Source organism: Ooceraea biroi, chromosome 7 (assembly GCF_003672135.1).
Source record: "Ooceraea biroi isolate clonal line C1 chromosome 7, Obir_v5.4, whole genome shotgun sequence".
Classification (NCBI taxonomy): Eukaryota; Metazoa; Arthropoda; class Insecta; order Hymenoptera; family Formicidae; genus Ooceraea; species Ooceraea biroi.
This window is the reverse complement of record NC_039512.1, coordinates 9,327,613-9,341,419: the sequence shown is the minus strand read 5'-3', so window position 1 is coordinate 9,341,419 and position 13,807 is coordinate 9,327,613. Positions and strand designations below refer to the sequence as shown.

The window sequence follows — 13,807 nt, the reverse complement described above, 5'->3', positions numbered from 1 at the left end:
TTAATAATTTAACGAGGTTTACTAATTGGTCATGCACTTCGCATTTCGCTAAAATGTCGGACTCACCAGATTAGAGAGCCTTTAATAAGAGAGTCGACAACTTGTCACGTGATCGATCGCGCGCTGATTGGCTGAGGGCCAAATGCCACTTATAGCTTTGAAATTAGGTGCAAATAAAATGAAATTTAAATGAAATTAGGTTCAGTGCGAGCCTGGCACTGCGAGGAGAGCCTGTAATTGAAATTATTATTGCAACCCTCCTTGAAATTTGCTTGTGGATTAATAGGACGAACTGATTAAATATTGATAAATATTAAATATAAATATATAATATTCAATTTGATCTTAAACCTCCAAAAGCCCTTATTGCAACTCCTTCTTTATTTGAAATTATTTAATGATAACAATATATACTTTTATTTGAATATATACTTTATTTAATATACATACATACACGCGTGTTATATCGCAATTACAATACATTATGAAGTGGGAAAATATAACATTAATGTTATACATAAAAACACTACAAAATGTGTGAAATCATAACAAAATTACCTTTTTTAAAAAAGGTACAAAAAACGCCACGTATATGCGCGCGAAGGAAAAAAGAACTCTACTTTTTTCGTTCAAAAAGATTAGAATAACTTAATAATAAATTTATAACATATATATTATGTGCTTCACCGAATTTTGTTATGCATTAATTAATTAATTAAGAAACGTCGTTATTATCGTCGTCATCGTCGTTTGTACAGTTCGTTCTTTACGAATGTACGACGCGGGCTGCGGTCCAGTTGATACTTCAGATGCTTTAAAGAAAAGGGATAGAAATGTTCTGAAACACTTGAAGCTGCAACTGGACCCGCACTGTGTAGTGAAAGAAGTTGAGTGAGAATGTAAAGGAAGGCCGGGGCGGGAAATTCGACCGCAGCCGAGGAAGTGTTATTGTTTGAGTTCGTCGTTAAATAATTCCCTTGAGTGAGATTGAATAAAATGTAAGTAACCTATGTAAGTAACCTATACATTTTATTCTGCCCAAGTAGCAAGGTGACGTCAAATGACGTTGTTAAGACGTCATTAGACGTCTATAAGACGTTATTGGACGTCATTAAGACGTCACCTTGCTACTTGGGTGATTATTATTAGTATTATTTAATGTTGGAGAAGTAATAAAAGTGTTTGACCGGCCTAAGTAAATTACGCGTGTTTACTCGTGTTCTCTTTCATTCAATCGCACTTTACGTTAAGTACATTTTTCATGCACATTTCTGTGTCTCGTAGGCGATCAGAGTAGCTCTTTCTGCCCATCGTAGATAGTGTTACTAATATAATTCTGATTTTTACCTCAGATACTAGTATCAGCCAGCAACCAAACAAGTTTCTGCAAGTTTACATAAAACGATCACTAACACCGAAAATTTACTCGACACGAATCAAGAGACACGGTAGTGTCTCGCGCCAAGTATACGCGCAGCGAGACTGCACCGTGACTCTTTAACGCGAAGCGACGCTTTCGCAGACACTCAGATTATTAGATCTCAATAACCGCTGAACGGATCAAGTTCAGAGTAGGCTCAATGGATAGCTTGGGATCGAATTATGTAATAAAGTGTTTTCATTTTTCTTCTACGTGCCCTACGAGCGGAGATATGGCGATGCAAAGTCTGAAATTGGAAAATTTCACTTAAGGGCCGTATTCATAGTCAGAACTTATTCTTAAGATCACCTTAAGCTTGGTCTTAAGACGCCCTCTAGATTCATAGTCAAAGAAGAAGGCGGGATTTAAGCAAACGCTCAAGGAATACCTTATTCAAGGTGGTCTTATTTAGAAACGTCTTATATTGATTCATAATCACGTTTAAGCATGGAATTAAGACTATCTTATTAATCCTGAATTCATAGTCATATAAGATCATCTTATTTCACGCATAGATTGATAATTAAGACGACCTTCGCCAAGACGTGTCCGAGGACGTCTTAAGCAATAACTTGCGATATATTGAAAAGATATTTGCGTGTGTGTATGTAGTTTTAAGTTTTTTAAAGTACAGGTGTGCACTTTTATATATAAGTACTACTTTTATAAATAGAATTGTTTGTCCGGTCTAACTATTCTTGTTCTATTACATCGCTGTCAAAGTTAACCTAACATTTTTCTTTGATTGTGTCAACAAAATCAGTACTTGACGATTGTTAAACATACACATAAATTATTTGATTAATTTAAATGCCTAAATAATGTTATTTATATGTGTAAATATAAATATAAGAGAAAATAATTAATCTAGTCATTTCATAAAATCTATTTTTATTTTCAGATGTGCATCAGTGTACCTGTCTAAATATCTAAAAAAATCTATGTTCTTATTCTTCTTTTGTATCACTATATTCAAAAACTAACTAGTATTTTTTAACAATGGATTTGGAAAATCTCAATAATCTGGGAATGCATGAATTAAACTTTTCGAGTGATGAGGAGGAAGTAGAAGAGATGCCAATGCGTGCTCCTAAACGATATCTTCGTGATTATCAAAATCCTTTCGAAATCTACAGTGAATGGGAATTTAAACGAAGATTCCGGTTTACCAAAAATTCAGTAATGTTTGGCATTGTACCTTTAGTAGAGGACTTGCCAAAATAAACAATCGAGGCTTGCCAATATCTCCTATTCTACAATTATTAATATGTTTAAGATTTTATTCAACTGCAAGTTTTCAGGTATGTAAATTATATATATATTATATATTATATATACACATACATAAAAATGTACACAGGTTGCACGAACGAACTGTGGCACCCGTTCATATAGGATTCCTGAGATTTAAAACAAAAATCCTAATACAAATGTTGAGGCTATAATAGTTTTTTAATAATTTTTTTGAGTAAGAAGTGTTTAAAATTGACAAATTAAAAGGTCAAAAATTTGCGTGGTCAGCCTATACAAATAATTTCATTTTCATGGGTTTCACGTACTCATATTAGATTTTCGTATCAAACTGATCTGAGAAATCTAATATTAATGCGTGTCACAGTAAGTATATATATTAATAACATAATAATAAATTATGTTTTAAAACTATCAAAATTATCACAAACAACGTAATAAATATTTATTTATGTAGCTTGTTTTAGGAGATTTAATAACAATATCACAACAAACAATTTCACGAATTGTGTTTAAAGTGTCCACTTTATTGGCTAGTCACATTAACCGATATATAAAAATACCATCGTCAGACGAATCACGTTTTGAGAATAAAAGATTATTTAAGGAACTTGGACGAGGTCATGGAGGTATCGGCCTTCCTAGCATCGATGGCGCAATAGATTGCACACATGTTCGTTTGGTCCATACTAGACTCCAAAATATTGATGAAATTTTTAGAAATAGAAAAGGATACTTTTCTTTGAATGTTCAGTAGGTATATATTGTGTTGCTTGTTGCAATAATTTAAGAACTTTTAAGCTTGTTGTTTGTTAAAGTAATTTAAGAAAATATTTCGTACCGAAGAAGATATACAAAAAAATTATCTCAATTTTTTCTTTATAGGTTGTTGTCGGGCCACGCACCGAAATTCTAGATATCGTTCCAGAATGGCCAGGGAGCGAACATGATAGTCGGATCTTTCAAAATTCTCGCATATATATGCGATATAGACAAGGCGGACTAGATGGAATGCTTGTGGGAGATGGTGGCTATCCTGCATTGCCTTTTTTACTGACGCCGATTGGTAATCCAAGAACGGATGAAGAAATAAAGTAAAATACGTGTATTTTATAATTATAATTTAAAAATTCTTGTATAACTGTTATATATTCATGTCATATATATTTTTGTTTTAGCTACAATTTAATACATGCAAGGACTCGAGGAATTGTTGAGAGGACATTTGGTATTTTAAAGCGTAGATTTCCATGTTTGTCAAAGGGCTTACCACAAAATTACTAACGTCGACATCAATTGTCGTAGCATGTGCGTTCTTCATAATTTGTCATTAATTTTAAATGATAACTTGGAAGACGATGATGAAGAAATAGTAAATATTAATAATGAGTCCGGTGGCCAAGCCTCACTGGCAACCTGGAGAGGGCATTCTCGTACGAAATGCTCTAATTGATCGACTGTTCAGGTACAATTTCTATTATGATGTATGTGCGTGCATGTATAGCTAGTATACTTCGCACAAAATTAAGGGAACACCTCAATTTTTCTTAAACAGTAAGCCAACTTTGAATTAGCATAACTTCCGTCTAAATGATTGCAGAAAAATGAAAAACCAAGCAAATTACAGGTCAGAATGTCTACTTTTACGTCCTGTAGTCTAAAATGTCGAAGGTATGCAATTTTTTTATGTTATGTTACTCCGAACAAAAATTACAAAATTTCAGATGTTTCAAAAGCAAAAGGGGAAGAGTTGTACTTTCCAGTTCCGTTGTGAGGAATTTCGAGAAAAATTTTTCTTCGTCAATATTATTGCAGAAACACGGAAAAACAATTTGAAAATTATATAAATTTTTTTTCGGAATAACATAACAAAAAATGAATACCTTCGACATTTTAAACTATAGGACGTAAAAGTAGACATTGACCTTCAATTTGCTTTTTTTCCTTTTTTCTGCAATCATTTGGACGGGAGTTATGCTAATTCAAAGTTGGCTTACTTTTTCAAGAAACATTTAGGTGTTCCCTTAATTTTTGTGCGAAGTACATATATATTTATAATATCTATTATATATATTTTTTATATATATATAGTTATATATATATATATATTATAAATATATATATTTCAAATTATGACTTATGATATTTTTTAATGAAATTTTTGAACTTAATGGTAATATTTGGTTTCGTAATACAGAAATGTATAAGAGCTCTGAAAATGACCGAACATTTAAAGTCAGATCCGCAATTACAAGTGACTTTAAAGAATAGAGAAACAGAAACAAATAAAGCGCAGGAGAAGGCAGAATGAAATGGAGAAGAAGAAAGCGATTATGATTTGGATTAATAGTAAGGCTGAAAAGGCTGAAACTGGCCAAAACAGTGAAGAAAAGGAAAAGGAGAAAATGATGCGAAAATATAGAAAATAGAAATAAATCAGATTTTAGAAATAAAACAGACTTTTATTGTGTGTAAACATAAACTGTTAATCGCAAACGCTATTTTTCATACTTTTCAAACATAACATAATTATATCTTGTATACTAAACTCGAGTATGAATAAAAACATAACAAATTTGCACTGTGTGTTTATACATTAAACTTAGGTACATACTATTAATGCACTGGTTCATACCCTATACTTATTAAACTTTATATATTAACTAAACGTGTTAAACACACTTTATACATTAAGTAAAAAACTTACATAACTAAAACAACTCTCATTATTATCTTTGTCATTATTTTTTAGATTCGATTTCTTTAAGCTGTGCTCTTTTGATATCTATTTCTAAACTTTGAATTACCTTCAAATGTTGCAACTCTAAACTGTAAATTTCTTTTAAATGGCTTTCTTTCATGCTACTTATATTCTCTTCATGCTTTTGTTTTACATGTAGGGCCGCGCGCTCTTCGATACACCGCGAGCTGGGCGGGCGGCGGGGGTGAGGGAGAATAGGTATCTTAGATACTGACAATAACAAGGGCGCGCGGTCCTCCTACTGACGGCTATCTTGGAGACTGATAGAAACAGCGTGTGACGCTGGGGCCCCGCGCTGAGCGATAATTGATTCATATCCTTTTTTCCAAAATAGTTTATTTTGTGGCAATTTTATTTTAAGGTAAAAGAAATTGTTTTTAAGGTAAAGGAAAGGAAAGCTATCGTTTCCTCACCACCTTGCGGTAGATAGCATGGTGCGTTTTTTTTAAAGTGATTTCTCCAAGACCTAATCCACTCTTATTTTTTAATGCAACAATGTCAATAAATATTCATATACGCCAGCCTTCAGTTCAATAATTTCATTTATTCACGACCAATTCTGGCAAATTAACAATGGTAATCACAACGTTTCAACCGATATATTCGGTCCTTTTTAACTGACAATCAGTAATCACGGTCGCTTTCTAAAAATATTACACATCATAAATACACTAAAATCCAATAACACACAATATAATAATACCTACAAGCAGAAAACGACCAGCACATCTAATAACTTATGGACAATCGTTCAACATTGTTTAGAAACCGCAGCTCGACGATAATTTCACGTCCATCGCAAACCAAATTCGAGTCGCGACTAACAAGTAAACCTACGGAAGTGTCACTCTCCGATTTTTCTGAAATTTGGATATGTTATAATACATGAAAAACTAAGGGACACGTATTTTTTTTTAGCTTCGAAAAAACATATTTAGAGGGTGAAACGACCCCCCAAAATGATGGGTAAAATGGAAAAATTGCGATATCTTTGAGACCAGTGAAGCGATTTTAATGATTTTTGGTATGAAAGTATCTTTCGATAGAAGACGAAAATCGGCCTAGGTATGTTGGAAGGGGAGTGAAAATTAGGGGGTGAACTACCCCTAAAGTGACCAATTTCTTGCTGCAAAAAATCAGTTTTGATCTGATCGAAATAAAATCTATTAAAACTTCAAGAGGAAAGCTAATTAAGGAACACGTATTTTTTTGTTTTGTTTTATATAAATATTCAGGGGGTAAACAATCCCTAAATTGCCGCGTTCGTTTGGCATTGCGCATGAAACACCTTGTGAAACTATATTTTTTAACTGTTCGATCTTTTTAATATATTGGTTTTTTAAGTCGCTGAATCCGAATCTGAAATCAGATTTTAAAAATTCAATATGGCGGATCCAATATGGCGGACGACAACTCAAAAAATTACTTGAATAGACAGTAACTCGACATGCGACTTTCAAAATACAATAAAATCAACTTTTGACATTTATTGTTAGTTATGTGAAGTGAATTAAACATGTTAAAAATATTAATCGTTTATAACAAAATTGTTTAAACAATGTAGCTAAAACATGAAATGAAAAATGATTAGAGTGAGTCCCCTTGCCTCTCACCATTTTCTGTAAGAGGACTCACTCTAATCATTTTTCATTACATGTTTTAGCTACATTGTTTAAACAATTTTGTTATAAACGATTAATATTTTTAACATGTTTAATTCACTTCACATAACTAACAATAAATGTAAAAAGTTGATTTTATTGTATTTTGAAAGTCGCATGTCGAGTTACTGTTTATTCAAGTAATTTTTCGAGTTGTCGTCCGCCATATTGGATCCGCCATATTGAATTTTTAAAATCTGATTTCAGATTCGGATTCAGCGACTTAAAAAACCAATATATTAAAAAGATCGAACAGTTAAAAAATATAGTTTCACAAGGTGTTTCATGCGCAATGCCAAACGAACGCGGCAATTTAGGGATTGTTTACCCCCTGAATATTTATATAAAACAAAACAAAAAAATACGTGTTCCTTAATTAGCTTTCCTCTTGAAGTTTTAATAGATTTTATTTCGATCAGATCAAAACTGATTTTTTGCAGCAAGAAATTGGTCACTTTAGGGGTAGTTCACCCCCTAATTTTCACTCCCCTTCCAACATACCTAGGCCGATTTTCGTCTTCTATCGAAAGATACTTTCATACCAAAAATCATTAAAATCGCTTCACTGGTCTCAAAGATATCGCAATTTTTCCATTTTACCCATCATTTTGGGGGGTCGTTTCACCCTCTAAATATGTTTTTTCGAAGCTAAAAAAAAATACGTGTCCCTTAGTTTTTCATGTATTATAACATATCCAAATTTCAGAAAAATCGGAGAGTGACACTTCCGTAGGTTTACTTGTGAGTGAGTTTTAGCAGCTAGTTGTACCAATCTTTTTCCATGATAGATGGATTACCAATTATAATTCTAGTTAACTGAATGATATATAAATGACAGTTGCTTTGGATTGACCAATGTACAGGTGAATTAAAAATGTAGTCAAATTACAGACATTGCAGAGAGAAAAATAATTTGTTGGCACAGTATATCTTATGCTGCCAAATAATAACCAACAAAATTTACTTAAGATGAAACATGAAATATATTGTGCCAGCAAATTATTTTCCTCTGTGGGATGTAACTTGAAACATTTTTTCGCCTGTACATCGATCAATTTAAAGTAACTGTCATCTTTGTCAATTCAATTAACCAGATTTGCAGTCGTAATCTATCATGGTAAAAGATTGGTACAGCTGCTAAAACTTATCCTCTGTGTGTGTGTGTGTGCGTGTTGTGTATAACACATACGTCTATATATATGTATATATTTTGTTTGCTTTACAGATTCCTTAATTTCTACGAAAAAGGATGGCACGGTTTCATGCAGTGGAGAACAAACAAATGTACTAAAAGAACAATCTTCAAATCTTGGCAATATATTAGATAAGGAAAAACCGATAGGTTGTTTGAAACGAAAGAAGAATGTAATAGATCAATTGTCAAACACAGAAGAGACAGTACGTATGGAACGCATAAAGCGAGTAATGGATCAAGAACAACAACTGGCACATGTAAAACAAAAGCATGAAGAGAATATAAGTAGCATGAAAGAAAGCCATTTAAAAGAAATTTACAGTTTAGAGTTGCAACATTTGAAGGTAATTCAAAGTTTAGAAATAGATATCAAAAGAGCACAGCTTAAAGAAATCGAATCTAAAAAATAATGACAAAGATAATAATGAGAGGTTGTTTTAGTTATGTAAGTTTTTTACTTAATGTATAAAGTGTGTTTAACACGTTTAGTTAATATATAAAGTTTAATAAGTATAGGGTATGAACCAGTGCATTAATAGTATGTACCTAAGTTTAATGTATAAACACACAGTGCAAATTTGTTATGTTTTTTTATTCATACTCGAGTTTAGTATACAAGATATAATTATGTTATGTTTGAAAAGTATGAAAAATAGCGTTTGCGATTAACAGTTTATGTTTACACACAATAAAAGTCTGTTTTATTTCTAAAATCTGATTTATTTCTATTTTCTATATTTTCGCATCATTTTCTCCTTTTCCTTTTTCTTCACTGTTTTGGCCAGTTTCAGCCTTTTCAGCCTTACTATTAATCCAAATCATAATCGCTTTCTTCTTCTCCATTTCATTCTGCCTTCTCCTGCGCTTTATTTGTTTCTGTTTCTCTATTCTTTAAAGTCACTTGTAATTGCGGATCTGACTTTAAATGTTCGGTCATTTTCAGAGCTCTTATACATTTCTGTATTACGAAACCAAATATTACCATTAAGTTCAAAAATTTCATTAAAAAATATCATAAGTCATAATTTGAAATATATATATTTATATATATATATATATATATATACTATATATAATATAAAAAATATATATAATAGATATTATAAATATATATGTACTTCGCACAAAAATTAAGGGAACACCTAAATGTTTCTTGAAAAAGTAAGCCAACTTTGAATTAGCATAACTCCCGTCCAAATGATTGCAGAAAAAAGGAAAAAAAGCAAATTGAAGGTCAATGTCTACTTTTACGTCCTATAGTTTAAAATGTCGAAGGTATTCATTTTTTGTTATGTTATTCCGAAAAAAAATTTATATAATTTTCAAATTGTTTTTCCGTGTTTCTGCAATAATATTGACGAAGAAAAATTTTTCTCGAAATTCCTCACAACGGAACTGGAAAGTACAACTCTTCCCCTTTTGCTTTTTGAAACATCTGAAATTTTGTAATTTTTGTTCGGAGTAACATAACATAAAAAAATTGCATACCTTCGACATTTTAGACTACAGGACGTAAAAGTAGACATTCTGACCTGTAATTTGCTTGGTTTTTCATTTTTCTGCAATCATTTAGACGGAAGTTATGCTAATTCAAAGTTGGCTTACTGTTTAAGAAAAATTGAGGTGTTCCCTTAATTTTTGTGCGAAGTATACTAGCTATACATGCACGCACATACATCATAATAGAAATTGTACCTGAACAGTCGATCAATTAGAGCATTTCGTACGAGAATGCCCTCTCCAGGTTGCCAGTGAGGCTTGGCCACCGGGACTTCATTATTAATATTTACTATTTCTTCATCATCGTCTTCCAAGTTATCATTTAAAATTAATGACAAATTATGAAGAACGGCACATGCTACGACAATTGATGTCGACGTTAGTAATTTTGTGGTAAGCCCTTTTGACAAACATGGAAATCTACGCTTTAAAATACCAAATGTCCTCTCAACAATTCCTCGAGTCCTTGCATGTATTAAATTGTAGCTAAAACAAAATATATATGACATGAATATATAACAGTTATACAAGAATTTTTAAATTATAATTATAAAATACACGTATTTTACTTTATTTCTTCATCCGTTCTTGGATTACCAATCGGCGTCAGTAAAAAAGGCAATGCAGGATAGCCACCATCTCCCACAAGCATTCCATCTAGTCCGCCTTGTCTATATCGCATATATATGCGAGAATTTTGAAAGATCCGACTATCATGTTCGCTCCCTGGCCATTCTGGAACGATATCTAGAATTTCGGTGCGTGGCCCGACAACAACCTATAAAGAAAAAATTGAGATAATTTTTTTGTATATCTTCTTCGGTACGAAATATTTTCTTAAATTACTTTAACAAACAACAAGCTTAAAAGTTCTTAAATTATTGCAACAAGCAACACAATATATACCTACCTGAACATTCAAAGAAAAGTATCCTTTTCTATTTCTAAAAATTTCATCAATATTTTGGAGTCTAGTATGGACCAAACGAACATGTGTGCAATCTATTGCGCCATCGATGCTAGGAAGGCCGATACCTCCATGACCTCGTCCAAGTTCCTTAAATAATCTTTTATTCTCAAAACGTGATTCGTCTGACGATGGTATTTTTATATATCGGTTAATGTGACTAGCCAATAAAGTGGACACTTTAAACACAATTCGTGAAATTGTTGGTTGTGATATTGTTATTAAATCTCCTAAAACAAGCTACATAAATAAATATTTATTACGTTGTTTGTGATAATTTTGATAGTTTTAAAACATAATTTATTATTATGTTATTAATATATATACTTACTGTGACACGCATTAATATTAGATTTCTCAGATCAGTTTGATACGAAAATCTAATATGAGTACGTGAAACCCATGAAAATGAAATTATTTGTATAGGCTGACCACGCAAATTTTTGACCTTTTAATTTGTCAATTTTAAACACTTCTTACTCAAAAAAATTATTAAAAAACTATTATAGCCTCAACATTTTGGTATTAGGATTTTTGTTTTAAATCTCAGGAATCCTATATGAACGGGTGCCACAGTTCGTTCGGTGCAACCTGTGTACATTTTTATGTATGTGTATATATATATATATATATATATATATAATTTACATACCTGAAAACTTGCAGTTGAATAAAATCTTAAACATATTAATAATTGTAGAATAGGAGATATTGGCAAGCCTCGATTGTTTATTTTGGCAAGTCCTTCCTCTACTAAAGGTACAATGCCAAACATTACTGAATTTTTGGTAAACCGGAATCTTCGTTTAAATTCCCATTCACTGTAGATTTCGAAAGGATTTTGATAATCACGAAGATATCGTTTAGGAGCACGCATTGGCATCTCTTCTACTTCCTCCTCATCACTCGAAAAGTTTAATTCATGCATTCCCAGATTATTGAGATTTTCCAAATCCATTGTTAAAAAATACTAGTTAGTTTTTGAATATAGTGATACAAAAGAAGAATAAGAACATAGATTTTTTTAGATATTTAGACAGGTACACTGATGCACATCTGAAAATAAAAATAGATTTTATGAAATGACTAGATTAATTATTTTCTCTTATATTTATATTTTACACATATAAATAACATTATTTAGGCATTTAAATTAATCAAATAATTTATGTGTATGTTTAACAATCGTCAAGTACTGATTTTGTTGACACAATCAAAGAAAAATGTTAGGTTAACTTTGACAGCGATGTAATAGAACAAGAATAGTTAGACCGGACAAACAATTCTATTTATAAAAGTAGTACTTATATATAAAAGTGCACACCTGTACTTTAAAAAACTTAAAACTACATACACACACGCAAATATCTTTTCAATATATCGCAAGTTATTGCTTAAGACGTCCTCGGACACGTCTTGGCGAAGGTCGTCTTAATTATCAATCTATGCGTGAAATAAGATGATCTTATATGACTATGAATTCAGGATTAATAAGATAGTCTTAATTCCATGCTTAAACGTGATTATGAATCAATATAAGACGTTTCTAAATAAGACCACCTTGAATAAGGTATTCCTTGAGCGTTTGCTTAAATCCCGCCTTCTTCTTTGACTATGAATCTAGAGGGCGTCTTAAGACCAAGCTTAAGGTGATCTTAAGAATAAGTTCTGACTATGAATACGGCCCTTAAGTGAAATTTTCCAATTTCAGACTTTGCATCGCCATATCTCCGCTCGTAGGGCACGTAGAAGAAAAATGAAAACACTTTTATTACATAATTCGATCCCAAGCTATCCATTGAGCCTACTCTGAACTTGATCCGTTCAGCGGTTATTGAGATCTAATAATCTGAGTGTCTGCGAAAGCGTCGCTTCGCGTTAAAGAGTCACGGTGCAGTCTCGCTGCGCGTATACTTGGCGCGAGACACTACCGTGTCTCTTGATTCGTGTCGAGTAAATTTTCGGTGTTAGTGATCGTTTTATGTAAACTTGCAGAAACTTGTTTGGTTGCTGGCTGATTACTAGTATCTGAGGTAAAAATCAGAATTATATTAGTAACACTATCTACGATGGGCAGAAGAGCTACTCTGATCGCCTACGAGACACAGAAATGTGCATGAAAAATGTACTTAACGTAAAGTGCGATTGAATGAAAGAGAACACGAGTAAACACGCGTAATTTACTTAGGCCGGTCAAACACTTTTATTACTTCTCCAACATTATTAAATAATACTAATAATAATCACCCAAGTAGCAAGGTGACGTCTTAATGACGTCCAATAACGTCTTATAGACGTCTAATGACGTCTTAACAACGTCATTTGACGTCACCTTGCTACTTGGGCAGAATAAAATGTATAGGTTACTTACATAGGTTACTTACATTTTATTCAATCTCACTCAAGGGAATTATTTAACGACGAACTCAAACAATAACACTTCCTCGGCTGCGGTCGAATTTCCCGCCCCGGCCTTCCTTTACATTCTCACTCAACTTCTTTCACTACACAGTGCGGGTCCAGTTGCAGCTTCAAGTGTTTCAGAACATTTTCTATCCCTTTTCTTTAAAGCATCTGAAGTATCAACTGGACCGCAGCCCGCGTCGTACATCCGTAAAGAACGAACTGTACAAACGACGATGACGACGATAATAACGACGTTTCTTAATTAATTAATTAATGCATAACAAAATTCGGTGAAGCACATAATATATATGTTATAAATTTATTATTAAAGTTATTCTAATCTTTTTTGAACGAAAAAAGTAGAGTTCTTTTTTCCTTCGCGCGCATATACGTGGCGTTTTTTGTACCTTTTTTAAAAAAGGTAATTTTGTTATGATTTCACACATTTTGTAGTGTTTTTATGTATAACATTAATGTTATATTTTCCCACTTCATAATGTATTGTAATTGCGATATAACACGCGTGTATGTATGTATATTAAATAAAGTATATATTCAAATAAAAGTATATATTGTTATCATTAAATAATTTCAAATAAAGAAGGAGTTGCAATAAGGGCTATTTTGGAGGTTTAAGATCAAATTG

The 13,807-nt window shown here is 32.3% G+C and overlaps 2 protein-coding genes and 1 pseudogene across 5 annotated transcripts; 2 read left to right on the top strand and 1 right to left on the bottom strand.

The window, feature by feature from the left end:
- The first annotated feature begins 2,094 nt into the window (after positions 1-2,094).
- LOC113562261 lies at positions 2,095-5,249 on the top strand (annotated as a pseudogene).
- LOC105286054 lies at positions 4,984-9,232 on the top strand. The gene is made up of 2 exons (XM_026971091.1): positions 4,984-5,053; positions 8,319-9,232. The coding sequence occupies exons 1-2, from the start codon at positions 4,984-4,986 to the stop codon at positions 8,696-8,698; spliced, it is 450 nt and encodes a 149-aa protein (XP_026826892.1). The 3' UTR covers positions 8,699-9,232.
- Positions 8,895-12,413, bottom strand: LOC105286053 (putative nuclease HARBI1). 4 transcript variants are annotated; one of them, XM_011350692.2, is made up of 6 exons: positions 12,316-12,413; positions 11,408-11,811; positions 10,699-10,995; positions 10,358-10,566; positions 9,984-10,274; positions 8,895-9,246 (listed from the first exon to the last, which is right to left on the bottom strand). In XM_011350692.2, the coding sequence occupies exons 2-6, from the start codon at positions 11,711-11,713 to the stop codon at positions 9,237-9,239; spliced, it is 1,113 nt and encodes a 370-aa protein (XP_011348994.1). In that variant the 5' UTR covers positions 11,714-11,811; positions 12,316-12,413; the 3' UTR covers positions 8,895-9,236. The 4 variants fall into 4 exon arrangements, with proteins under 4 accessions (XP_011348994.1, XP_011348993.1, XP_026827112.1 ...); XM_011350691.3 differs by lacking the exon at positions 12,316-12,413 and adding an exon at positions 12,080-12,293; XM_026971311.1 differs by lacking the exon at positions 12,316-12,413 and having other exon boundaries at positions 10,699-10,985; positions 11,408-11,533.
- Positions 12,414-13,807: the final 1,394 nt, after the last annotated feature.